Raw genomic sequence first — 26,832 nt, 5'->3', positions numbered from 1 at the left:
TCTATCTTTAAAGAAGATGAAGTCCTTAACTTGAACAAGATTCAAAGCATTATCAAGGAAACTGAAGCACACAGGAACGAAGTGGTCTACGGAAGGTGTTTAAAAATAGAATAAAAGCGGCAATCACTTCCTCATGTCCTGCATTCTTTGAAATGAAGTACTATCATAATTCAGTACAAGAGTCATTATTTCAAGTAAAATTACAAGTTCATATGCTGACCTGGAATGGTATTATCCAAAATAAATGCAACACAGCCACCAACAAACATGGCTGTAGTGAGAAGAACATTTAATACTTGATCAATGCCTGTTATTCCTAGAGGAACAGAAAGGAAAAAAAAATTAGTATTTGAATTTTTAACATATATATGTACATCCTATTCATTTAATGTGGGAGAACTTTAAACTAATATGGTCCACCACAGGGACCCCTTATTTCCAAAAATTCCATGAATTTTCATCTGCTTTTAAAAATGTCATGAAATACTGTTTAAGTTTCAACCACAGACAACTGTATAACTGAAATTATATAGAAAACTTCAAAATAGAAAAGGAAAATTTTCATGATATAATATCATGTGGATTAAAATAACACTGTCATAACCACTATTGAGGAGGTAGTATTAAAAAAAAATCAAAAACAAAACCGCTTCTCCATAGATTCAATAAATCTGCAGATTTGCCAACAGTCTGAATCAAGTTCATTAAAATTCAGGCTCAAAGCATGTCTAGAGAGACAAAGAATGTTCGAAAATGAAAACATTTCCAGTTTTCAAGTTCTAATTTGGTATTTCCCCTTCCTCTTTTGACATTATTTAAAACTCAGATTCACCTTTCCAGTCCTTATTCCAGTCCAGCTGGCAACTGTGTCCTTGCATCGCTCCACAATTTTATCCAAATAAAGCAAGACAACTTGAGACATATCACACTGAAACAATCAACTCAGCTGTCAAGATCCAAAATAATTTTCCTCTGAATGTACCTGCCTTCTTACCTATAGCTTTTATTGTCTCTGCAATATTTTGTTTTCCTCTTATTTACTTTGTACTTGTATCTACTTTGTATATCAATATTAGGTAAAAATACGCTTCATGTAAATGAACAGAAACACATACCTGTCACCAGTGGATTTTGTTTGAGATAGCTTGGGAGGACAAGCCCAAAGAAAATGGAAAATCCAAGTACAAACAGATTGCGAGAAGAATTTAAATCTATGAACTGGAGGTTTGACAGACCCACAGCTGTAATCATCCCTAAATTAAAAAAAAAAAAAAATAGTACAAGTCTCAGCTTTTAGACTTTTTCATTGGGGGGGGAGGGGGGAGGTAAGATAAATGCAGCACTAGAGTAAAAAGATATTGCCACAGAATACACAAAGAGGAGCAAAAACCATACGTTACCAAAGAGAGTACAAAAGAGGGCACCAAGCACAGGGTCAGGCAGCGATGCAAAGAGAGCACTGAACTTGCCAACCATCCCAAGCAAGAGCATGAAGGCTGCTCCATATTGTATAACCCTGCGACTTCCAACCTGCACGAGAACAAAAAGGAAAGCACACTGGAAAAAGTTTGTACTTTGTCCAACTTTGTGCCTTGCATCTTATTTTATTATTCCCTTTCAGATTCAAAGCTTCTTTTCAAGCTTCCCCATATATTTTTGCAGTGTTAAAACACAAGCTGCAGACCCTTTGCAAATGTCTTGGAGGACTCAGCTGTAACATGGCTGCAGTCCAGTTCTAACATAAAACTTCGTTTGACTTTGTTTTCATTAACGTTAACAAAACCATCTTTGTCTGCTATAGCCACTATAACCATGAATTGTGGCATGGTCCCATCTACAATAAAAAAAATAAACCAACAATAACTAGGAGTGATTGCAAACGGATCAACTGTAGTGCAAACAACAACAAAATAATACCATGTGTTGCTGCCCTTTTACACAAGAATAATGTATCTCTATCTATAAATCATCTTCCACGTAGTTCACTTGAAGCAGATGTAGCCTTTCTAGATAAATTATCAAGTGATTTTATAATATTCCACCAAGATCAGAACTGAATTTGCTTCATATGCAAATCATGGCCATGCTACCACCGAAAGCAAGTGTCTGCACTTCCTTCCCATTTTAAGCATTCAGACTTCAGGGTAGTAGTTGTCTGGCATTATGTAGTATTAGTAGTTGGTAAACCTGAATGTTCAATATTTTAAATAGTGTTGTATTTGCTTAAGAGGTCCACTAGAAACAACAACAACAATTTTGTTACGCTGATAACGTAGGTACTACTAGCAAAGCTCTTTGTAGGTCTGTCTTTTAGAGATTACTATGCTCCAAAGAAAAGCTGATGTTAATTTGTTAATCATGTGTGACTGAGCTAAATAAGTTATACCAAGAAAAAAAAATATACTAGCCATTTTTAGGGTAAAATTATTCCTCCTATATTTTTCACTGTTTAACTGTTAGATCAGACATGTTCACCTACAAAAAAGCTAGACAGTAAATTATGGCATTTCAGTAGAACAGTGAGTTAGCCTACAACTTTCCCTATTTAAATAAAAACACTCATTTCCTTATGATCAACAATAACCTTGTTCTAAAATTAACTTGCTGTATAAAACAGGCAGATTCTTTAAAAAAAGAAAAATAATGACAGCGACTGGTTTATGCAAATCATCATTCTCTACAAGCAAAATAGATTAAGCTCCAATAGAGTTTTAAAAGCTACTGAAAGCATCTTAGTCAGCATATAGCTCAAAATATTTAATTATTCCAAGGAACTTGTACACATTCTTTAAGTAATTATTTTGAAGTGCATGAATAAGGATATGGTACTTAGTTCCTTACAGATCATCATCAGTATTATGGCATAAGCTGACTATAATTTTGGCCCAACAAATGCATTTTCATCGATTACCCTCTCATCTACTATAATTCACTCACAGACTAGCCCGAAGACTTTGCAGTATTACCATCCAGTAAAAGCCTCATATTTAAATTCTAAAATGTAACCATATACTGATTTGAAGCAAAGTATATGCCTTCTCAAACGTTGCATCAGTATAATGGGATCACTGGGACTATATAGTCTTTTTGCTCATGAACACAGGAGATAGTTTCTCACAAATAAACAGCAGAGTATCAAAGTAGTAAAAATCTGTTTTTATATAAATTGAAGTTGCAAAACTAGTAGAGTTTTAGTGACAGATGTTCAACCAGGAAAACAGGACACAGCAATCCAACTGTGCAATCCTGGAAAAGGCTTACTCACTTTTCCATCACACTCTCTGAACAAACCTAACTGTAGTTAACTCTGTTCTCTGTAACAGCTGCCAGCTTAACATTAGTTCTTTTGCTTTTTTCAAAGCAAAATACATGCTCATTTCTGTGGACTCTTAATAAAAAAGCACTGTTAATTCATATAAATATGAAGTGAATAACACAGAGAGCAGAACAGAATAAACCTTTCTTTAAGGATTTTTCTAGCAAATTTCTTCTAGGAAATTTCCACCAACAACTCAAAGGAAGACTTATACAGACAGCAGATGGTGCTATTACTATTTATATTTTATTCCAAAAGCAAACAAAGCCATCCTTTGTGCAGAAAAAAAATGGCTGAAGATAAATTCATCATCTATATTAGATTAAGCAAGGGGGACGAGTTATTTTAAGTGGAGTGCATGCATTTTAGATCTTGTATTCATTAGACAGATTTAGAGCTTACAAACCAAATACACAGCAAGCTGTACATATTTGCAACGTAAATTATCTTACCAATTTTGCCAGTATTTCTTAACACAGTTAAATTAACAATGCCAAGCAAATCTCTCTGCAGTCCAAGGTCTCTCAGTTCAACAGGGCATTCAAGCACACACATGCAGTTTAGTGCGTGAACAAATTTCTCAAGTGCTTAAATATTTTGCTAAATAACATCCCCAAAAATATGCATTCCCCTAAGCATGCTCAGTGGTTTAAAAACCTATCACAGTGGAGACATATTTAGCATACATGTAATTCGAAGTTACTTTTACCAGATCTTCAGTTCTAGTTGTGTCAGTGTCATGTCCTAATACAGTTGTGGGTAAGACCTACAGATCTCAGTTTCCATTTTATTTTGTGTATGAAGTGAGACACTAGAAACAGTCAGTCCTCTAGAGTTGCTAACAGAGTCTAGACATCCAAAAAATATCAATTTCTATACTGTCAATAGTGTTTGTGCCTCCAAAAAAAAAAAAAAAAAAAAAAAAACACCATTGAGCCTTAGAATACTTACTTGTTTTTCAAAAGGACAGTTTATTTAGTACCATCTGCTTTACGTACATTTTCTAAACGCTATTTACTTTGAACGAACAAGATTTTTGGGGTCCTTATCTAGAATGGATTTCTATTAGACAAGGTCTAGTACAGAAAGTTACATGAATTCAGAGTACTCTATGAATTTTGTCTGCACAAAATACTATTTTGCAGAAGAGGATTATGCTGTGAAATGTGAAAATGGCATAAGCCAACCACCAGAGGAGATAAAATACTCAAGTCACTGACCACTGACATCAAGGTAAAGAACATACCTTTGTGATGCCCAAGACGCCAATGTTAGGGCTGGAAGAAGTGGATCCATTCCCTGTCCCAAATACTCCATCCAAAACACAGGAGAGACCTTCAATAAAAATCCCTCTGTAATCCACAAACAGAAAAAAATGTCAAACTTGTATTAGTGTAGGTTCACTTCAGATGGTGCTTCATGACTGTCGTGCCTATTCAGGCATCTGCACAAGATTTTCTAATTCACATTTCAAGCTCCAATACACCTGGAAAAACACCTTGGGTTCTGTTTAATTTGTCTTAAGATACCCTTGTTCTTAAAGAAAAAAAAAAAAAAAAAAAAAGGAAATTACAAAATAATTGAAGTTAAAATTAGAGCTGTTCTTATTTCTAAAATCATGCTTCAGGTGAATTCAACAAGCTACGCTGATTCCAGAACTGATTTGAGTTCTGTCCTCACTGAAATTGTACTACTAAGTTCCTCAGACTCCAGCAGGAATAGGACTAGTTTTTCAATGTTACATTTGAATCAAGAGTTCAACATGACTGTTGCGTCTTCCATTTCAAATCCTTGGTCCTTATGTTTGACCAAATTTTAACACTTAATCTGAGAGCACATTCCTGTCTTCTCCTGAGGGGGTTAAATAAGTTTTTAAAAAGTAGTGTAAAATACTGAAAAATGTATATATGTGAATTTTTTTTGACGTACCTGTTTATTGCATGAATAGGTGGAGGAGGAGCACATGACAACCTGGCACAGGCATAGTAATCTCCTATTGATTCAATAATGCTAGCAACAACTGCACTAAGCATTCCTATAACTCCAGCAGCTGAAATTGTTGGCAGTCCCCACTGAACTGTGAAGAAAAGAAAACTGAAATCTCTCATGCCACAGAAAGCAATGTAGATATCAAAACATATGGCAATTCTTTAATCCTTAATGGAATCAACAAATTCCCTTAACAGTAACACAGCCTGGCAAGTTCAATTAGATTAAAGGAGTAAAGGAATAAATGCCTAACTAACTGCTTTGATCATGCTTGGGGGAAAAAAAAAATAAAATAAACACAACCAAAACCCTAAACCCTACCAAAAAGATTCCTCATGTGCAGAAGGAAGGAATTTAACTACTGTTTGGAAAAAAAAAGAAAAAAGCCAACAATAATTCAGATCAGTGAGGCAAATGCGACTTAATTATTGTTGCTCTGAAAACTCAGTCTTTGGTTGCAAGTTTAGTCTACCAAACAAAGACAAGATCCAACAGCCAGCTATGATAACTGCATAAACACCTTCCAATTCCAAATTTTTGTAGAAGGGAAAGTAAGATTAATTTAAGCCTGTAGAAAAGCTTGGCAGGTTTTCCACAGCAATTGCCTTGATGCTTTTTATCTCTTTGAAATAGAAGAGCCTCTCACAACAAAAGGGACTTTAAGTCACACAAACGTGAATGAACAAGGCTTTACAAATAAGAAAGGTCTAATCAGGGTGGAGAGAAGTTTTCTGCCTCTTCTTTCCCAAAACCTTCTATTATACATTTTGCAAGTAATGCTTTAGAAGTGGTTTCTCCTAAGAGCTAATCAGAATCAAAGTATATGGAAAACCACAATGAAGCTCTTCATTAAGATCTAGTGGTATTCATAATTTCTATTCCAGAAGAATGTTATTCTATTATGATGATGTATATTTCTGAGTAGCACAAATGAGTTGTACAATTCTATCTTATGTCCTAAGAAACAGCCTTTAACAGCTTCACACTTAGAGCAAAAGAATAAAACCAATGAAGATGTCACATAAAGCATTTTGCGCTGTTTTCCAATTCCTTTTTTCCTTTGAAAAGCATTAACTAGTATCCTTTGGCTTTTCCATAAGCCCAATTCTAACAACACTTCTGGAAGCCAGGACGTTTTTGTGCAGTTGCCTAACATTCGTCCTAATTCAAGAACAGGTGTGTTTGGGGACAGGAGAAGCGTATTAAGTTGGAAAAACTCCATACACTACTGATTCCTTTGACAACAAGAATCAATGATTTCAGTAGCTCTCTGCAGGAGTTATAACAATATATCTTTCTTATAGTATAACATTAACAGCAGTTACCCGCAATATCAACACATAGAGATAAGTCAACCATTACATGCAAACCCATGTTACACATAAAGTCACAACCTCATTATTAGGAGTCAAGAGTTACCTAGCTAAACCTTACAAGTTCAGGCTTCAGAGTCTTGGTCTTTCCTGTGTGAAACCTTAAGATATGACATTAAAGAGCAAAAGAAGGGGAAAAAAACAAGCGTATGTCGCCCTGAATCTAAATATAGTACTGAGAAAAAGACAGCAGGGTTTCTAAGAAGAACACAAATGATACTCATAGGCCAACTATTAGAAGAAAACAGCCCTTAAAAACAGACATACTTACAAGGATAAGGAACTTTGAACCATGGAGCTACCAACAGCACTCCTCGTCGGGCATCTGTGCGAGCATAGAAGCCGTACTTTGAACTGTCAGGGGGAAAGACGTCCGTCACAGTGAAGATGAAACAAAGCAGCCATGACACCAAAATCGCTAAAATAATCTGTGAAAGAATATAAAAAAATAAGCTGTTTAGAATAAACTATAATTGGCAATATTCACCAATAGCAGTTTCTACACAGACTATTGCGCGCACATCTGAAGTGTGCAATCTTAAGTGATATTTTAAATCTGAACAAGCAGTTAACCCTGTAATAGATCCACTGAGTATCTTTTTCCTCTAATAAAAGTGCTGTTACAAAAGCTTTAGAATTCGAGTAATTATTCTCTCCCATAACAAATGGATAAGTCTCCAAATGGGCACTTACATGAACAAGTGAATTAAGTCTACGTTAACACAGAAATACAAGGAAGTCTTTCACATGGAGAAACAGAGTATTGCTTTCATAAAACTAAAACATAATGATCTTGCCATTCCTTTTTTTGAAGGGCACCATTTTGGCTTTCACTACATGCACAAGCCTACCTCCTTTTCTATCCCCTTCCTTCCCCTCCCTCATCTTCATCACTCCAGCAGCTCCTCATTAGATACGAATGCCAGAATGTTATCTAGTAAAACTACGAGACTATTTCCTGTTGCAAATAAGCCATTTAGTTAAGTTCCTCACAAGCACATTTAAGCTTTTATCTCAGCTTTGTGATCTATTGTACTATCTAGAAAAATTAAAATCAAGAAAAAAGCCCCAAAACATAAATTGGTTTACTTTTGCCAACTGAAGAACCAGTTCAACTACTTACAGGGAACATCTTAAAAAGCTGCAGCCTATAAGCTGTCCATCCTTTCTTGGATTTGTAAACGGGTAAGGGAAATTTGACGTTTCTGGCATACTGAGAAAACAGCAACACTAGGAAAATAGTCCTGAGGAAAAAAAAGGAGAGTAAGACAAGAGACATGCCATTAGCACCAATATTTTAAAAATCCTTCTCAGCAGAAACCTGATAATCCTTCAGGTTGTTCAGACTCAGAATATAAATGTACATGCTAAATTTAGCATAAGACAAAATATAATGAGAGAGTGTATTTTAAATAAATTATTATTCCACAAAATCTAAAACTACGTCATTTGTATTCTAAAGTACTGCAACAATAGTCAGCAAACAGGTAAAAAAGAACAGGAAAATGAATCAGAAATATTTTCAGAGTTAAGACAACCTTTAGCAAAGAGGTAGGCTACATATCTCTTTTCTTTTTGTCTCAAATTCTGTAACTATGTGCACCCATGTCTGCACCACACACAAAGGCTACTCCTAGGAAATCGGAAGAAACAGGAAAACTGGAAGCCAATCACAGGCCAGAGCAGTTATACAGTCATTTTTGCATAAAACTTAAAAGCACTTGAAAAATGTCTGCCTTGGGAAAATCTGTCTAAAATTCTTAAGAAGCCCTAAGTATGGTGTATGTGCACTTTAACTTTTACATAGCTGATAAACTAGCTGAATGGAGCCCCAAAACCAAAATTCCAGTGAGCTGCAGTTCACCAGTAACCTAGTTTATTACAAGTTTTAGATGCCTTATGTATTATGCACTTCCCCCTTGTCAAAACTGCTAAGATTCTCTGTATGTTAAAAATAATTTAAGTCTACAGCTAAAATCCACTGCAATGCAAAATAAAAACCCAGGACAGGTTGTTTAATTCTGAAACAGTCAAAAAACATTTTCCTGTAAAAAGACTAAAAAAAGAGTCAAAGTGCCTGAACGAGTAAGGCTTTTCTGAAATTTGAGATGATGTTTTCATCGGATTTATTAAAAAAAAAAAAAAAAACAAGATTTTATTTTAAGCTTCCCTTCATTTTCTATTCAAGATCAGTTTTAGTATACAAAAAACAAAACAGAGCTTTATTTTCCCTCAGTCTCCAGGAACAAAGAACTCTGCACAAGAAGGGTGTCATTTATAGCCTTTACCCCTGACTAAAGTCAAATGATAAAGACACCTTTTCCTTCACATTCAGGAAACACTTTGGCATCTCTCCAGAAGTCTATTATAGAAAGATGATGGCCTCCACTCCCTAACAGCAGCTATTCCAGAATGTTAGCCCTGAGGACAGGCAGTTACCATGATTTTATTTGAAAGTGGCTTATATGATTTAAAACAGTGAGGAGGATTCATGCAATGCATGGTATGACAGAGGCTAAAGCAGGAGACATATGCAAGAAATAAAAACAACAACTAAAAGTCCTGAACTGTTTCACTGATAACATCAAGATTAATTTCTCAGTTTGCTTGTCTACATAGTAGAAATAATACTGGGTCATTTAAAATACTACCAAAACTTTAAGTACCCAAAGAAACATTTCATTCACCAGATGTACAAGTGTACGAATTCAGGAATACCTGCTGTTTTTACAGAGCATAATGTGTTGTGTTTTATTATTAAATTATTTCAAACTGGCACCTGCAGAACAAGCAAGGTCAGAAAATTCTTCTGGAAACTGAAAACCTTGTCAAATAACACCTGCAGCTAATAGAGGATCATAGCTCTTACACAGATATTATTCTGCCGTGCTAGATAGTGAGTGATACAATCATTTTATCTCATCAGAAAAATTGAGACAATTCAAGTGCCACATCTTGCAGAGATCAAGTTATTTTTTAGTGACTCTATATGGCTATGAGTTATTTCCAATGAGGGCATAATTTTTGAATGGCAGAAGCCAGAAATACTTTATGGTTGGGTAATATTTAAACTCTGTCCCTAAATTCACTTGTTTTCTCCATCTGCAAAATATCAACTTCCATCACAGGTCTATACGATTGATATAATGTTAGTCCCAACTTGCATGCAATGTGTTTTACAGGAAAACAAGTGTTCCTTTTTGTCAGCTGCTTAACATAAAAGAGTCAGTTTTGTTTCAGGTCATGAGTAGGGAAGTTGATTCATCAAGTGTGTACAGTCCTAGGTCTTTAATACAAATTGTGTACCTGGACAAAGTTGTCTCCATGGGTTTTAGTGAAGCATTTGACTCTGTTCCCCACAGATTTCTCCCAGGAGAAACTGGCTGCTCATAGCATTGGGTATACTGTTTGCTGGGTGAAAATCTGTCTGGATTGTTGGGCTCAGAGTCATAGTGTATAGATTTCAATCTGGTTGGCAGCCAGTCACCAGTGGTGTTCACAAGGGCTCAGGATTTGGCCTAACTTGTTTCAGTTAGGACAGAGTTAATTTTCTTCCTAGTAGCTGGTAGGGTGCTATGTTTAGCATTAGGATGAGAAGAGTGCTGAGAACACGCTGATGTTTTAATTGTTGCAGAGCAGTGCTTACACCAAGCCAAGGACGTTTCAGCTTCTCACTCTGTCCTGCCAACGGACAGGCTTGGAGTGCAGCAGGAGCTGGGAGGGGACAGACTCAGGACAGCTGACCCAAACTAGCCAAAGGGGTATTCCATAATATATAGGGGTGGCTAGCCGGGGGGGGCGGGACTGCTTGGGGTTAGGCGGGGCATCAGTCAGCGGGTGGTGAGCAATTGCATTGTGCATCACTTGTTTCGTACACACTGTTAGTAGTAGTATTATTACCATCATTATTATTATTATTATTGTTATTATTATTTTTCTGTCTTAATAAACTGTCTTTATCTCAACTCACAGGCTTCACTTTCCTGTTTCTCAACCTCATCCCAGAGAGGGAGGGGGGAGGGTGAGTGAACAGCAGCGTGGTGTTTAGCTGCCAGCTGGGTTAAAACACAACAGTAATCATGATGCTAACACCCAAAGTAAGAGTCTTAAACAGCCCTTTTAATCATAAGCTGCACTTACAGAATACTTTATATGTTCAAAGTACTGTGCTAACAGATTAGTTAGGTCAGAATCTGATTGGATCAAGACATTCCTTCCACTTCCAGAGCAAGCACAAAGTTGGTTGCTATACATCGGATATTCTAACTGCTTCAGCCAATTTCATACTTCATAAAATGTGGTTTTCATCCTGATTTGGCTGGTTATCAACAGTATTTCACAGGATACTTGTCACTAAATTAACAGACTCAGCAGTCCACGGCTCCCCAACCAGCTAGTTTCACAAAACTCTGTTCTCCAAACCTCACTTTCAGCCTCCTTTCCTTCCTCCTCTCCCAGAGTCACTGTGGTCTTCATTCCCAAATTGCTAGCGGACCCTATTCCTGTACACTGTACTCCTCTCCGTGATGGGAGCACTGCAATGCTACCTTTGGCAGTCAAGCAGACTCAGGTTTTTCATTGGCACTCCAAAATTCCTCCATGACAACTTACCAGATGGGACCCACTGGCCTAAGACAAGAACACCCAGGAGTACTTACAACATTGCGATACCCCAGTGTTTGCCAGCTCTTTCTCCAGCTGCTTGGAAACCAGAGAGGCCAATTAGAGCAACAGTTGGAGTGATGGTCAGAGGTCCAATGTATCGCAAGAGGGCGCCAGGAAGGCCAAGCAAACCAATCACCACTTCTATCAAGGAGGACATGATAATAGCACCTTGGATCTGAACACACAAAAATGGGAAAGAGACAGTTCAGCTGCATCTTGAAAGCAAAACCAAAACATTTCTTTTTCTACTCTGGCTTACAAACTGCAGTTAAAAGAATTCAGTGACACAGAAGAACTCAGCAAATTTTTCGTCATAAAACAGCTCATTAGGTTCAAGTGACTTATTGCTTAAGCATAACACTTATGGTTTTCTTCACAAAACTATTACACAACAGACCAGTGGGCCAGTCTGGTAGTTGTGTGGATAGCACATCACACTGTCAGACAGGAGACCTGGGTTCCAGGCTAACCTTTAAGCTCTCAGATCGAGCCGGCAAGGGTTGGTGGCGCCACGGAGGTGATGCTCCTAGCTCCTAGGGGCAGTGTATGCTGCATTGTTCACAAGTGCTCCTTAGAAGCTGGTATAGAGCAGCGTTGTGGTCTCAGGAGACTGTCAGCCCTCTTGGCTGCAGGGCTCTTGGCAGGATGTAGCTATGGTTTGAACATGGGGAAGAGAGAGGGGTTGTTTTTAATTAAGAAAAAGTTTGCAGCCCAAAGCAACGGGATGGGAGATAAATTCCATGACACACGCCTTAATTTGGACTACACTATCTAGCAGCCTAGTGTGATGCCTGGGCACAACCCTCATTGTGAGCTCTGCGGAGACTGATGAAGTTCAGACTGTGATGCTGCGAATGGAAAAGGAGTTTGGTGTATTTCAGCAAGTATCTTGGGAGAATCAATGTCTCATCAGGATAGTCTCCAATTTAAGACACCTAGTAATGAACACATTGGCTAACTGCATTTTACCTTCCACTGGACAGCCTACTGAACAGAGTAACAGAAGGCAAGTGGTAGTAGCTTATGGTTTGCTGAACTGCTACTGGTGAGCACAAATTGGTGAGTGCTACAAGAACAGTTATTCATCTCACTTGCGCATTTTACTGAGTATCTTTTGGAATGTGGCAACTAACTGATTGTATTTGCTGTTCAGCAACGAACAAGTTGAAAAAATGAAGACTTCCATGAAATGAGTAAAGGGATATATTCAAATGAAATTGCAGTGAAAGAAGAAATTACCAACTTAAAGACAACAACACACAGATGGTTAAATGAGAAACTTAACTGAAATCGGACAGATCAACAGCTAAAGGCTACTCCCACATTACCTCTCGTATTCTGGGATACCAGATGTGCTCAGTATGAAGCAGGTCTGTTGTTCCATTTGTAACTGTTATATCTTACCAAAAGAAAAGACAAAACACAGGTACTTATTCCTCAGCCACTTTTCCATATTTAATAAAAAATAAATTTCTCCTTAAGCTGTGTCTAACAAATGAGACTTAATTTACACAGAAAAGAAGTTCTGCAGTGCTACAAATCGCATAATATCATGCTTACATTTCCCAAGAGCTAACCGCTAATTTTACCCACTGTACCAAAGCGGGCAAAAAAAAAAAATAACCTCCAGAAATAAAGGTCATATAGATCATTTTTTCCCCACCCCAATAAATGGTGGAATGAAGAAGTACTCAATTGCACACTAGGAATCAAGGAAACATTCCAATGTTTGTTGTTTGCCAATTTAGGTTATTCACTGAATGATGAATTGACCCATACTAACAACCCCATCTGACGCCTTTTGAAAGTTAAAAGGTTCAAGAGCAAAATGCAGCAAAGGCTCTTTCTGAAAAGCTGAAATAGTGGAAAAATTGCTTTTGCAATCAAAGGTTATCAGACAGTTTTTTCTTTCAACAAGTTGCATGTTAGGACATTGGCGTATTTTGTCAAGAAATATCCAACACAGCCATAACATCTGAAGTACACCACAGTATGCCTTTACATCTTGAGCACTGAAACCCACGTGTTCTTTCCCAGTAGCTGAGTACTCCAGTGTGAAAATGTGAATGCTTAAAGCTATGTTTTACACAGGAAAACACTAGAAAAATTGATTAAGTGGTCATGAGTGAATTGAAGACTGTTATAAACACACAAATAACAGAAATATAAATCGCTAGAGAATCTAAAGGACCTCAAACACCCTCACCTCCCTACCCCCCCCCCCCCCCCCCCGAAGACCTTCAATTAGAATCTGGCAGTCTTGTTTCTATACAGTGCCATCTTGCACTGCCCACAACCTTATTACTGAATAACCACGCCCCATTAAAAAGAAAACGTCCAGAGCTGTTTCCACTTCAGTTTTGTAACCTAAATTAAAGAAAAGGCAGCCTACACAACCAGTTTTACTGCACATTTTCATTAGAAATAAATTCACTACCTTTCAGGATGGCAAAGGTAGCAAAGAAAAAGTTAAAAAGAACATCCAAATGTTGCTAAAGCCTGCTCTGCAAAGACTATGAATGAGAAAAAATACTGATCCTGAGGTGATGCTGAGCATTGCTCAGAATTACTACTACTACTCCTCAACTAAAAAGGACTCTTATGGACTCACTACTTCCAAATAGAGGACACAATCATTTATTTAACCCTTCTGCCATTCTCTATATTAACAAAGTAATTATTTTAAGCTACTGCCAGATTTCTTAATATTAAAAGATCTCTCTCTCTTCCTCCTCCCTCTCTCCCCCCCTCTCCCTCAAAGCAAAATTGTAACTGGATGTTAACCCTAAGATGGACAGGTTTTCTTATAAGGCCTTCAATTTTCACTTAAAACTTTCTTACAGTTTTCATCTTCTATCTAACTCCTTTAAATAGATTGGACATAAATATAAAGGCTTAAAACTAGAATTCCACAAGGGCATTTTAAGAATTATTCCAAAGCAAGGAGGCACCAAGTTCAAATGTTGCAAAATTAGATTTATTTATTTTTATTCCCTGCTCATTACTTTCAGTTTCTGTTTGAAAAGGTTCAGCAGTTGCACTATATGTCATCCTACATCATTTGTCACTTAAATGGGAGCAAGCATAAATGACAATTACCTGTATTATTACATTTCCACTTCTCCAGGGAAAGTATTGCTCTAGCAGGCGCTAAGAATGCAAAAGCACTTGCCTGAAACAAGGGTAACCTGGTGGAAAGGGAAAGAGGAGATATTACCCTGTGATACAGTATTGTGTCAGGGTATCAACTGCAGTTAGGTGCTTATTCATCCTCAAAACAATCCTTTATCAGGTAGTTACGAAATATGAGAATTTCTTATTAAAAAAGGACAGACATAGAAATGCTAAGACATCACAAGTGAAATCTTAACATAAGACACTACATGAGTGAAGTTATTAACACGATGCCTATAACAGATAATTACTGGATACTGGCACACAGGTACCAGACACTGACTTGAGTTTTTGACTCGGTATCATAACAAGGATAAGGATGCACGTTCTGATGTAAGTACTAGCCAGACTCCTGAACAAGCAGCTTTTACAGTCCCACAACATTAAAAAAGCTCTTTGACAGAAGTAAGCAGTCTGTATATTCTACCTTTTCTTTGCATAACTTGAAGTATAGTCATTTACAAATTCATCTTTAAGTGTACATGTAAATAACAATTAGGCTGATAAGTGCTGATTAGATGTTCCAGGTGGCTAATAACAATAAATGCAAACGTTGCAAGAATTTCAAGATGACATTCTTAGCATTGGTGTTTATACTTCCCAAAAGGTTCAATATCTGAAGAGCATTCACCAGCACCAATTATGTATTTATTGAATAAACCATAGCATGCATAGCATTACAAATATCCAGATGTTACTTAACGACAAAGAGGATGCACTTTGAACTATTCTGCGAACACCAAGGATTGGATCTCAAACCATAACATGTGAAACAATTGCTCATGCAGCTCTTGTTACTGCACTACATTTATGGCTGTTTTACAGCCATAATCAAGTGCATTGATGCCAGTACAAGTACCAGTAAAGGAAAAGAACTACCTGCAGCAGATTTAGATAAAGATCAGAAAAGGGACAAGAAAGATGAAAAACGTCTGTAGGGGAAAAAGATCATGCTTCTGTTCTGAGTTTTTCTCTGTCGAACATGTTACGGACAACGGCTGTAGAAGTTCACAGGCAAGAAATTAGAACAGCTGAACTACTACTGGAAAGGAGTTTGGGCCATAACCAATCTAAAATGTTGACCCACCTACTGCAAACTTTGAAAGCTACATTAAAAAATTTAAACTCTGTAAAACATATGAGCCACCAAAGCACACCTGACCTGCACACAATTTCCTCTCACATTTCTTCTGGAGAAAAAAAAAAAAAAAAAGTTTTATCTTTGGGGAAGAAACAGTAGTAGCCACAAGTGAATGATTCACCTCAGTTGACAAGGTTTGTTGGGCAAACTGAGCAAGCTGGTGCCCATGGCAAAATATCCAATACCTCTAATGAACTGTAACTCCTCTATCCCACCTACACAGTACTCTCTCCCTGCATAATGATTTTGTAAATGTACATGCAAGAGCATTCTCCAGGGATGAAGTCAGTTGCACCAAGACAAGTCCAGATTATGAGTTTCCTATGACATAAAATACCCTTCTGAAACCTTGCACAACCTTCACTTGGTGGTATATGTAGCATGCAGATGTTGCTGTGGGCATTCAGAGTCAGAATTCTCCTTCTAAAGATAATAAAACCACACAATCACAGAATCATTTAGGTTGGAAAAGACCTTCAAGATCATCAAGACCAACCATCAATTTGACCTACTGAGTCCCATCACTATACCGTGCTTCTTGATGCCACACTCACACGTTTCTGAAATGCCTCCAGGGATGATGACTCCTCCACTTCCCTGGACAACATGTTCCAAGGCCTAATCACTCTTTCCATTAGGAAACTCTTCCTGACATCCAGTCTAAACTTCCTGCTGGCTCGTGGTCAGCTGGCTGTTGACCAGCACCCCCAAGTCCTTTTCTGCCAGATGAGCCTGCACTGTGTGGGGTTGTTGCGACCCTGGTGCAGCACCCAATGTTTAGCCCTGCCAAAGGCCATACAACTGGACATGGCCCATTGAACCAGCCTATCCAGGTCCCTCTGCAGAGCTTTCCTACTCTCAAGTAGATCAACATGCCCACCCATCTTGGTGTCAGCTGCAGGCTTACTGAGGGGGCATTGCATCCCCTCATCAAGAGTGTTGATAAAAATGCTGAACAAAGCCGGGCCAAATCCTGAGCCCTTGTGAACACCACTGGTGACTGGCTGCCAACCAGATTGAAATCTATACACTATGACTCTGAGCCCAACAATCCAGACAGATTTTCACCCAGCAAACAGTATACCCAATGCTATGAGCAGCCAGTTTCTCCTGGGAGAAATCTGTGGGGAACAGAGTCAAATGCTTCACTAAAACCCATGGAGACAACTTTGTCCAGGTACACAATTTGTATTAAAGACCTAGGACTGTACACACTTGATGAATCAACTTCCCTACTCATGACCTGAAACAAAACTCAGGAGATCCTCCTGTATCCCACGTACACATAATTTCTTGTTGACAGAATTTAGGTAAAATTTCTGAGTTTAAAAAGATAAAATTGCAAAGTCTTGAGGGATAAAAACATCTAAGAAAAAAAAATGAGGGTTTCCTGCAATGTTTTGAACAAGCTTTTCAGTTAAGTGTTCAGAGAACTTTCCTGGGAACAATGGAATTATGTTGTTTGTTTAAGTGAATGTTCACATGCTCAAGTGAAATACCAACAGCCTGATTTAGACCCTATTTCCTCATCTCACACAGCTTTAACAACTGCCCCTAAAGTCATACCAAGAAATCTTCACTGCATGGTTCCTTCCTTTGGCCTTTGCCAGCCTATTCAGAACCTCAGCTGTTTGGTCAAAAGACACTATTAACTGGGAACATTTGCTGAATTTTAAAATGCAATGGTATTTTTTTTTTTTTTTTTTTTTACTCTACCTGACTCATCTTTGTAGATCTAGACTATACACCTGGATAAAATTACATATTGCACAATAGGGTCCTAGCACGTCTTGCATAGTTATCTATTAAACCATCATAAGAGACAGTTATCCCAAAATATTTACCAAAAGGGCCAGTAAGCTTAAAATGCTGGTGTTGTTTTTAATTCCCTAAACAGAAAATAGCAGTCTCTCTCCTCATCTATCATTTCTTTAAACGTTACTCAAAATCAGCCAACCATAAGCAGTATCTTTCCAGAGAGACAGCTGTAGTTTGGAACATGATTTATGAAATAGCTTTCCCATTATTAGCCAGACATTCATTACCAGCTAAGAACTGCCAGCGTGGTATACAAATATCGTGTCTAAATCCTAAAGTTGCTCAATTTTGGCACTAGTCCTTGTGAAGATGGAGCTTTTCATGCAGTAGAAGTCATCTGGAAGCATCTCCGTTATCTTAACATTTCACCCAGACATGGGAATGTTTAGACAATGTAGTGATGGGCACAGCAGTAAACCTAAAATGTTTAGGTATATTAAAGCTGTATTTGATTCTCTCAGTCATGCTAACTGCTCTGAATCCTTGCCAAATCTTTTGGTTTATTACATAAACTAATAAATTGCTTGAATTCCTAAAATTAGTATGGGTACCAAACTGACCACAGCGCCTCCTCATAAATGGAGCTAAATCCATCTTTAAGGACCTTTGAACCATGGAATTTGCCCTTTCAAAACCATACTGGCTTTATTTGCTGAAATACTTTGCAGATGAAGGACTTGCCAATGAATACTTGAAAACTTCATTTAGAGAATGCCACTGCTTTATCTCAGCCCCACCCTTACATAAAACCACAATCACATGTTAGATCATTATAAAATGTTCAGCCACTGAAATTTTCTTCATGAATACAGGTTAACTTATTTTAAGACACAATTACCTCTTCGGTTTATAAATGTCCTTCACAGGGCAAGTGGAAGCCACAGAAAAGGAAAACCATGGAAGGCAGACAAGGAACAGAGCATTTAAAACTCATGGGACCACACCTGTTTTTGCAAGAGCCCCAAATCACTCTATATCAAGTAATGAAGACAGAGCCTAAGATTAGATGGGGTTCAAGGTGGGGGGAAGAGAGAAAAAAAGATGACAAACTTCAGACCTGTGAAGTCTCAGGAAGTATAAAAACTGAGCTTTTTGTTTTTCCTGATAAATTTGAGGCAGAATAAGAAAGCTATTAAAGTCACAGGAAAACCAAACTCCCCTTTGAGTCAATACCCATTCGTAACTCTGCACTTTTCCTAGAAAATTTCAAGATTTTCAACTTCATTTAACACAGGAAGGGAACACTCAAAGATGAACAATAAAAGACCTTATCTCCCAGTTCCTGTCTCGGTCAACAATACCTCAATTTCCTATATAAAACACAAATGGGAGTGTGTGTGTAGGGGAACATTCCCTACTAAAAGGGAGGCTGATCAGGTTCGGAATACCAAAGGGCACAGAGCTCTGCTCCTCTGCCTCCTTTTGGACAAGGTACTTGAGAATGTATGACTACAGCTAAGGCAAGCTACACCCAATAAGCACAGAGAGCCACTCAGGCAGAAAACATGATCTGCCTTGACTAAAGGAAAACACATTAGGGAAAGATGAATATTTTCTTTTTCATCAATTTAAATACTACTACGTTGCCATCGGAATGACATTTCCATAAAGAAAAAAGTGATGTTCTAAATTCAGCAAAATGTAATAAAAATATATAAAACATTATTTTTCAAAAACAAAAAGTACGTTAGCAATGTATCTTTTTAAACCAAAATAGGAACTAATTATATTGAAAAACCTGACATACTTGGAAAGGTTTTGGATGAAAAACTGATCTAAAAATCAAAGTGATCTACCACGGGCTTGTCTTTTGCACCCTACTGGGATAACTTCTCCACCCAAAGATTCTGTTTCTTAAATAAATCGTAAAAGTAGTGGGGGGCATTTGTCCATTTTCTATTCGAATGCAGGATTTCAGCTTCCATTGTTCTTAAAGTGAACTAAATGACCCAAGAATCATTCAAGTAATCATATGAGAACATACTCATAAAGTATGTACTTTTCTGTTTTCACTTATCCTTGGTTTATTCAAGAAAATGCAGAAATCACTTTGCAGGTTTTAGCTATTCCTGGTTCTCACAGGCAGAGTCATCGTAAGTTTCACTTCTCTCTGCAGTGAAGAACAGACTTTTTTTTTTTTTTTTTTTAAATTGCTTTATGTTAATAAAGCTTACGACATTCTGTTCTTAACACCACCAGATTTTTACAAGTATTTACTAGTGCCTGTAATGGTCTCTTGAATTCTCCTAGGGACACCAAAGGCAAGGTTGAGGCATCCCCATAAAGTTACATTAACGTACGTGTTTCTTCTCATCTCAAGGAAGGATCATAGCCTGCAACTTGGAACAACTAACAAATAAATGCAAGTTACTTGTTTATTGCAAGGTAATGACCAGAGATAGTTGGTTCAAAGAATAAAAAGTTATCCTCATCCTTTTTCCAGTGTTGATTATTGTATTTTTCAAGTGTCGATTATTGTATTTTTCATTTCTGGAGGAAAAGTTCAACGTTCTTAAATCAGCTTTGGGAATACATTACACAGACCACTTTACTCAAACTACAGTCTAAGATAGCAGAGCTGGATGTTAACACATTTCTTCAACTATGCTTATTTTGTGGCATGACTCCAAACACCATACACTTTTAATATGGCAAGCACCTTACACAAACAGCCACAATTTGCTGTAGGACTAACCTTAACCTAAATGTTGGCAAAATAGAGCATCATTAAAGTAACTAAGGAAAATAGCAAAATTAATTCCTCTTTACAAAGGTGTACACATTTTTCCTTATCCTCATAGACTTCTCTTTTTCTTTCCTGCATTGTTTTATTATTTTTTTTTAACCCATGGAATGCTTTCTCTGAATTCAGATCCACTTTTTTTTGTAGCAGCTTTCCAAAAGCTTTAACTAACTGTCCTGTAACTAAATTTTTATCTTGTATTTCACATTTATCCTTTGGAAACAGACTAACTACTTCTTGGATCTCTGACTGAGAAGCATAGTCTTATCATCAGCAGCTCAATAATTAGAAACAAATCCCAAATCTCACCTGCACCCAAAAGTTGTTTGTAACAATGTAGTGATGCCCACACAGAAGAAAATGGTCCCAATCAACTGGCTGGTAGCCCACTGGTCAAATCCAACACACATGGCATCAGCAAGCAAAAAGGGAACTGCTATAGTTCCACTGAAACATGTTAAGTAATGCTGTGAACAAAAGAAATGGTTTGTTAATACCACAGACAATTCTTAAAAAGAGTTTATGAAGGTATTTTCTTTTCTATTGGATGTTTTTGCTTTTTAATTATCCATCAGATCTCTCATTTCCTGGTTCTAAAGCATTTCTACAACTATTTGCCCTCTATGTCAAGCCACCACTTGCCCGTTGCTAATGATCGCTATTTATGTAGAATAAACTAGGTTATTTACATAGCAACATGGCTACTGTTCTTGATGAGGAGGTATCTAGGTAACTGTGCTGAAAACAGCTTTCAATTCAGAAAAGCAGATAAATAACTCCATTCATTTTCAACCATGTGAAAAACTATTAGCTTACAAATTAATTTAGAGCACACAAACTAGCATGTACATAGGCTCCCAAGTACCAGACACTAGGTACTCACTAATTTTTTTGCAATCCAAACATGTTAAGCAAACAAACAGGTGTCACCATATTCACCAATGCAAATAAAAATCCCTACAGTACTGCCTGCCCTTGAGGAAAGACAGAAGTAAAAAGATGCTTTGGAATGTATTTGCTTGGAGATCTCAACATACTTTACAGATATTAACAAATTCTCTGCATTCCTGTGGGATAGATTTTATTGCCATTCAAGAAACAAAGGAGATGAAATGAGCTGTTCTGCTTCACATAAGCAAATGGTTGAACTATTAGTAGGGTCCTGCTCACCACTACAATCCTACTGATTGTAGAATGCATATATACATTCTCACTCCAAGAGGAGGACACTTAGAGGTCCCTTCCAACCCCTACAGTTCTGTGATTCTGTGACACCTGCTTGTTAGCAACTTACAGATTATGACTGCAAGATGGTGCTATCAAGCTTCTGGAATTGAAACCACTACAGTATCAGCTTTAATATACAAGATTTCAATGCTAAACAGTTCTCTCTCTCCATCTTTAATTCCAGAGGTGCAAGATGTCAGTTTCTGAAGCTTTGCAGGTAGCATTTGTTCATATATTTTCTACGAACATCTTAGAAGAATAAACATTTAAATGCATCTCACAAATGCATAAGCCAGCAAACAATAATGTAAATCATTATTAACACAGTAATCTTAGTTTCTTCTGAAGTCAATCACACTATCTTAACAGTTTCTTCAAATATGCGAGAGTGTGGGAAGAATAAAATTAACACATACACAAATGCAAGAAACTACACAGAAAGTGCTAAATAAGCTTTAAAATTTTTAGAGGAAAAATAGCAGCTGTTTTGAAACATACCTGTAACCCCAAAAATATGCAGAGATACCATGGAGGAACGTCTTCGATAGTGTAAATCATATCAGTTCTCTGAGCATCTAAACTGCCAGTGCTGTCTAGTGTCTCTGCCAAAGAGCTCTATCAAATTGGGGGTGGTAGAAAGGTGGGGTAGAACACAAAACATAATGGTCAGTTAATGTTACATATGAATAATCTGAATTTGAACTATCAGGCAATTCCAAGACACTCCAAGCCCAGTATAATAGTCACAAGCAACATCTGTACATTCTATCTTCAGAAACCTTACACCTTTGATGATGAGCTTATCTCCAACTGTAGTTACTGAAGTTGTACTGAACAGATTCATTTGTATAAACCATTTCCTGCTTATTTATACTAGCACAACAATAGTTCACTTATGATATAACCAGTCTGGCAGCCAAACAGTGCACAAAATACAGGATTATCACGACAGACTTGTTTATGGAGGAAAAAAAAAAAAAAAAAAAAAAAGGAAGAAGAATTGGAACTAAATAGAAGAATCAACAATGGCTATTTGCAATGTAAAAAAGCTATAAAATAGCTATCCTTGCATAAGACACCTAAATCACAGGCAAGGAAGTTCCTCATTATGGTAAATACTTCCCAGCTTAATTCTGACTCAATTTGAGTCTGGGTTAACCATTTTTTATTCATAAGATCTTTATTTCTTTTTCCTACCCTACATTTAAGTGCACATGAAATACATACTGATCATTTTAACTGAATACATCCATGGCCAATTTATATTAGTCAAGCTAACTTCCTGCAGACCTACACAAATTTAAGTGATACCACGTTGTGGCTTTCCATGTGCCCTAATTCACAGACAACTAAGAGAACACTGACCAAACATACAAATACATTAAAATCCCTTCATATATCCCATTAGAACAAGATTCAGAGTAAGCATTTCTTCTTCACAACTAAGTGGAATTTTTTAAGTTTAACTCCAGTTTTTGAATTCCTGCAAACAAGAATACAATGCTCCAAAGCCTAAGTACCAACAACAAAAGCAGGAGGATCAGATTTCGTCATTTCAGCTCAACTATCAAAAAAGTACTTTATATAATTAATGTTCTAACCTAATCCATACTTGAACTTAAACTCACGTGAAGTAGCCTTACACAAAGGTTGGGAACTATGCCAGACTTGTGACTTTGCTTCTAATGGTCTTCTTCAAAATCAAAACTCATTTACCGATTATCTAAAATAATTTCATTTATCCACTACAAGGGAAGCCAAACTGATCCACAGTATTTCCCTTTTACTCCCTGTTTCTGATGGGAAAATAAATGCCACTGGGAGCATATGTTAATTCAAATTCAGTGATTATAAATGACTACACTGCTATGTAAAGACTGAGGGTCTACTGTAATCAGTGGAAAGTGAAATATAGAAACACTCATTTCAGAAAACTCTTAAACAGCATTAAGTACTAAGCATTCTGATCACCACAATTAGTTTAAAGGTATAGTCCCTGAACAGATCAACATGGAAAACTGTTTATTTGCCAGCTTTCAGCATCAATATAATTTTTTTCATTGACCGAAACAAACAAACAAACAAAAAAAAGTCTGCCCACCTGACTGGGTTCATTAAAAAAGTGAAAAAAATACAAAAATAATTTAAAGAAAGAACTTGAGTTTTAGAGCTGCATGTCATGCTGGAGGGAGAACACTAAGCAGCTGTAAACTGCACGTCTTGTCTATAACTAGAACTTAGGATAAGTTCTGGCAAAGTTTTCTAACTTTGCCAGACCAATATCCAGTAACCACCATTCCTCTTAGTGCCAATCTCTATTTTTTCCTCATAGGACTGATGAGGTTGCATAAAGTACATCCAATCAAAAATACATTCCCCTTCTTCTTAGGGCAACAGAATGCAGAAGCTATGACTTGTTTCCTCCTGGAAGAGCATGTCACATTCAAAACATTGGCTGCCCAGTCCTCTGAGTTGGAGGACCATGAACTGGGGAGCAGCGACTTTCCATCTGTAGCCACCAAACGTGTAAGGAACCAGCTGTATCAGACAAATGTTCCTAAGTCCAGGGAGCCTGATGGGATTCACCCCAGAGCGCTGAAGGAATCAGCAGATGTTATAGCTGGACCTCTCTCAGCAATTTACTGAAGGTCGTGGGAGTCTTGGGAGGTCCCTGCTGACTGGAAGCTGGCCAACATTATACCCACCTACAAGAAGAGCATGAGAGAAGACCCAGGGAACTACAGGCCTGTTAGTCTAACCTCACTCCCACAAAAAGCTATGGAGAAGATTTTCCTGGGGATATTGAGAGTCAGTTAAAGAGCAAAGCTGTTATCAGACACAGTCAACGCTGGTTCCCCAAGGGAAAGTCCTGTCTTTGAAATTGATCTCCTCCTATGATAAGGTCACCTGCTTGGTGAATGACAGGAAGGTGCCAGATGTAGATTTTGGGGATTTCAGGAAGGCCTTTGATATCCCTCATGGTACCCTTCTGGACAAATTGTCAAACTGTGAGATAAACAGGTTCATGTTACACTGGCTGATGAACTAGCTGAATGGTAGAGCCCAAAGGGCTGTAGTGAATGGGGCTACACCAGGCTGGTGGATGGTCAGCAGCAGTGTTGACCTCCTTGAGGGACAACAGGCCTTGTGGAGGGATCTAGACAGATTGCAGCATTGGGCAATCATCAGTGGCATGAAATTCAACAAAGGAAAATGCCAGGTGCTACATCTGGGATGTTGTAACATTGGACACAGGCACAAGCGGGGAGACAAGTGTCTGGAAAGCAGCTGATTAGAAAGGGATCTGGGAGTGCTGCTTGACAGCAGCCTCAACATGAGCTAGCGTGCCCTAGCAGCCAAGAGGGCGGACTGCATTTTGGGGGTACATCAAACATCATGCCCAGATGGTCAAAAGAAGTGATTCGCCCACTACAGTTAGCTTTGGTGCGGCCTCACCTTCAATATTGCATGTAATTCTGGGCTCCACAATATAGAAAGGATGTTAAGGTCCTTTAAAGTGTCCAGAGGAGGGCAACAAAGCTGGTAAAAGGACTGGAGGGAATGACTTATGAGGAGAGGATGAGGACACATGGGATGTCTGGTCTGAAGAAAAGGCTGAGAGGTGATCTCCTTGCTCTCTGCAGCCTCCTGAGGAGAGGAGCGCAGGGGGAGGTGACAGTCTCTGTTCCCTGCTAACCGATGGTAGGATGCATGTGAACAGCACAGAGCCGCACGGGGCAGTGAGGGGGTGTCAGACCGGGTGTAAGGAAAAACATTCTTTACTGTGACGGTGGGTAAAACACTGGAACAACAGGAACAGGCTTCCTAGAGAGGTGGTTGATGTCCCATGCCAGTCAGCATGCAGTTGGACTCAAGGAACTTTGTAGGTCCACTTCAATTGAATTCTATTTCAAACTTTAAAGCAGAAATGTCATAGCACTGTCCTTCCTAAATGGCAAGGTATTGGCATAGAGAACATCAGGATACTCCTCAATCCTGGATGGATCCTCTTCCAAAAGCCAGAGAAACCCTGCTTCAGAAGAGGAAGCTTTCAACATTAGCTATTATCTGCTAAAGGTTTGTTAAACAGAATGGACATAAAGAGACACCAAGACCAAACAAGAAATCTGAGAGCTAGGGTGAGGTGTGGCTATCCAACTTGTAAGTCACTGGGTAGTCACTGGCCCTGTCATATCCCAAGCATGTGCCTGCTGGTTTCACGTAATGACTGCTTGCTGGTGCTTGCCAAATGTGCCATACCAATATGCTTTAGAGAACTGCCAGTAATAAGCTGCACCTTTTTGAATGAGATACTGATCAGAGACTAATTCTTTTTTTTGTTTGTTTTTAATTGGCCACAGATGGGACAACACACACAAAAAAAAAAAAACAGTAGGTATGCACAGAAAGAGACAAAGGTGGAGCAAAAATGTTGGGCAATAACAGAGAAAAACAAACACCAGCAACTATGCAAGATGAAGACATGAAGACTCTGTTATGAAGTAGTATTGGGAAGGACCAAGAAAAAGCTGATGAACTGCAAGAACAAGAAAAGAGGCCTTTAGAGAAATACCTTAAATAAGAACTGACAATATGTTCAAATTAATTGAGTTAAGCAACAAGCAACATTCTGTTGTTTACTTTATATTAATTCAGCAATAGTTATTTTTCATGTGGGCTAATAGTTGTTTCTGCTAACAAATATTAAGAAAGTGTAAGCACTGGGTATCCTCCAACAATTAAGTACACTTCAGTTCTCTTTGTCAAAGGATATTTATTCAAAGGATATTTATTCAATTTTTTTGGTGAATAATCTCTTCAGAGGAATGGAAAGAGAAGATTAATAATGCTTCATGCACACACTTATTTTAAGTGGAAAACAGGCAGTTTGGCTAGATTACCAGAAATACTAGCCTCAGATACCATCTTAATACATGAGACTGCTAAATGCTACAGCTCCTCCCCTTCGTTGTCCATTCACTGCAAGCCACAGCAAAGACTTAACCCAAACAGATTTAATTGAATAACAGCTCACTGTCTCTTTAAGGCAAATCATCATCTATCGTGTATGGTCCTGATCCACCAGGATCAAGTGGAAGGGAGAAAAATATACATATGCAATAAACAGGCCATGAAGACATGTTTTCATGTCTAGTGATCAATAATCTTAGTTGCACAATTTCATCCCAACGATTTTTGCTTGAGGCTTTTTCTCTTTACTCGCTAGTCTGAGCATGCTCCAAGTCAGCCATCACAGACATGCACGTCAACAGTTGCCAAAACGTGTCCATTAAAATATCAGCATGATCAAGATGGTAGTAGAGGTGTATTTGAGACAAATTTCTACATACAGATCATCTGTAAGAAAGACAAATCATATCTAATG

The 26,832-nt window shown here is 37.9% G+C and overlaps 1 protein-coding gene across 6 annotated transcripts in view; it reads right to left on the bottom strand.

Moving 5' to 3' along the window:
* SLC23A2 (solute carrier family 23 member 2) overlaps positions 1 to 26,832 on the bottom strand; it is a 58,455-nt gene that overhangs the window by 5,805 nt on the left and 25,818 nt on the right. For all 6 annotated transcript variants that reach the window (XM_082779400.1, XM_082779403.1, XM_082779402.1 and 3 more), the window contains 12 exons: positions 21,945 to 22,061; positions 20,529 to 20,686; positions 14,443 to 14,531; positions 12,672 to 12,742; positions 11,337 to 11,518; positions 7,802 to 7,922; positions 6,950 to 7,106; positions 5,246 to 5,393; positions 4,563 to 4,668; positions 1,401 to 1,530; positions 1,116 to 1,253; positions 221 to 316 (listed from right to left, as the gene is read on the bottom strand). In XM_082779400.1, the coding sequence (XP_082635526.1) occupies positions 221 to 316; positions 1,116 to 1,253; positions 1,401 to 1,530; positions 4,563 to 4,668; positions 5,246 to 5,393; positions 6,950 to 7,106; positions 7,802 to 7,922; positions 11,337 to 11,518; positions 12,672 to 12,742; positions 14,443 to 14,531; positions 20,529 to 20,686; positions 21,945 to 22,061 (1,513 nt within the window). The remainder of the gene's footprint in view (positions 1 to 220; positions 317 to 1,115; positions 1,254 to 1,400; positions 1,531 to 4,562; positions 4,669 to 5,245; positions 5,394 to 6,949; positions 7,107 to 7,801; positions 7,923 to 11,336; positions 11,519 to 12,671; positions 12,743 to 14,442; positions 14,532 to 20,528; positions 20,687 to 21,944; positions 22,062 to 26,832) is intronic.

Source organism: Aythya marila (assembly GCF_965140915.1).
Source record: "Aythya marila genome assembly, chromosome: 26".
Lineage (NCBI taxonomy): Eukaryota > Metazoa > Chordata > Aves > Anseriformes > Anatidae > Aythya > Aythya marila.
Note: the sequence above shows the minus strand (reverse complement) of the source record. Positions and strands in the feature narration are given on the sequence as shown.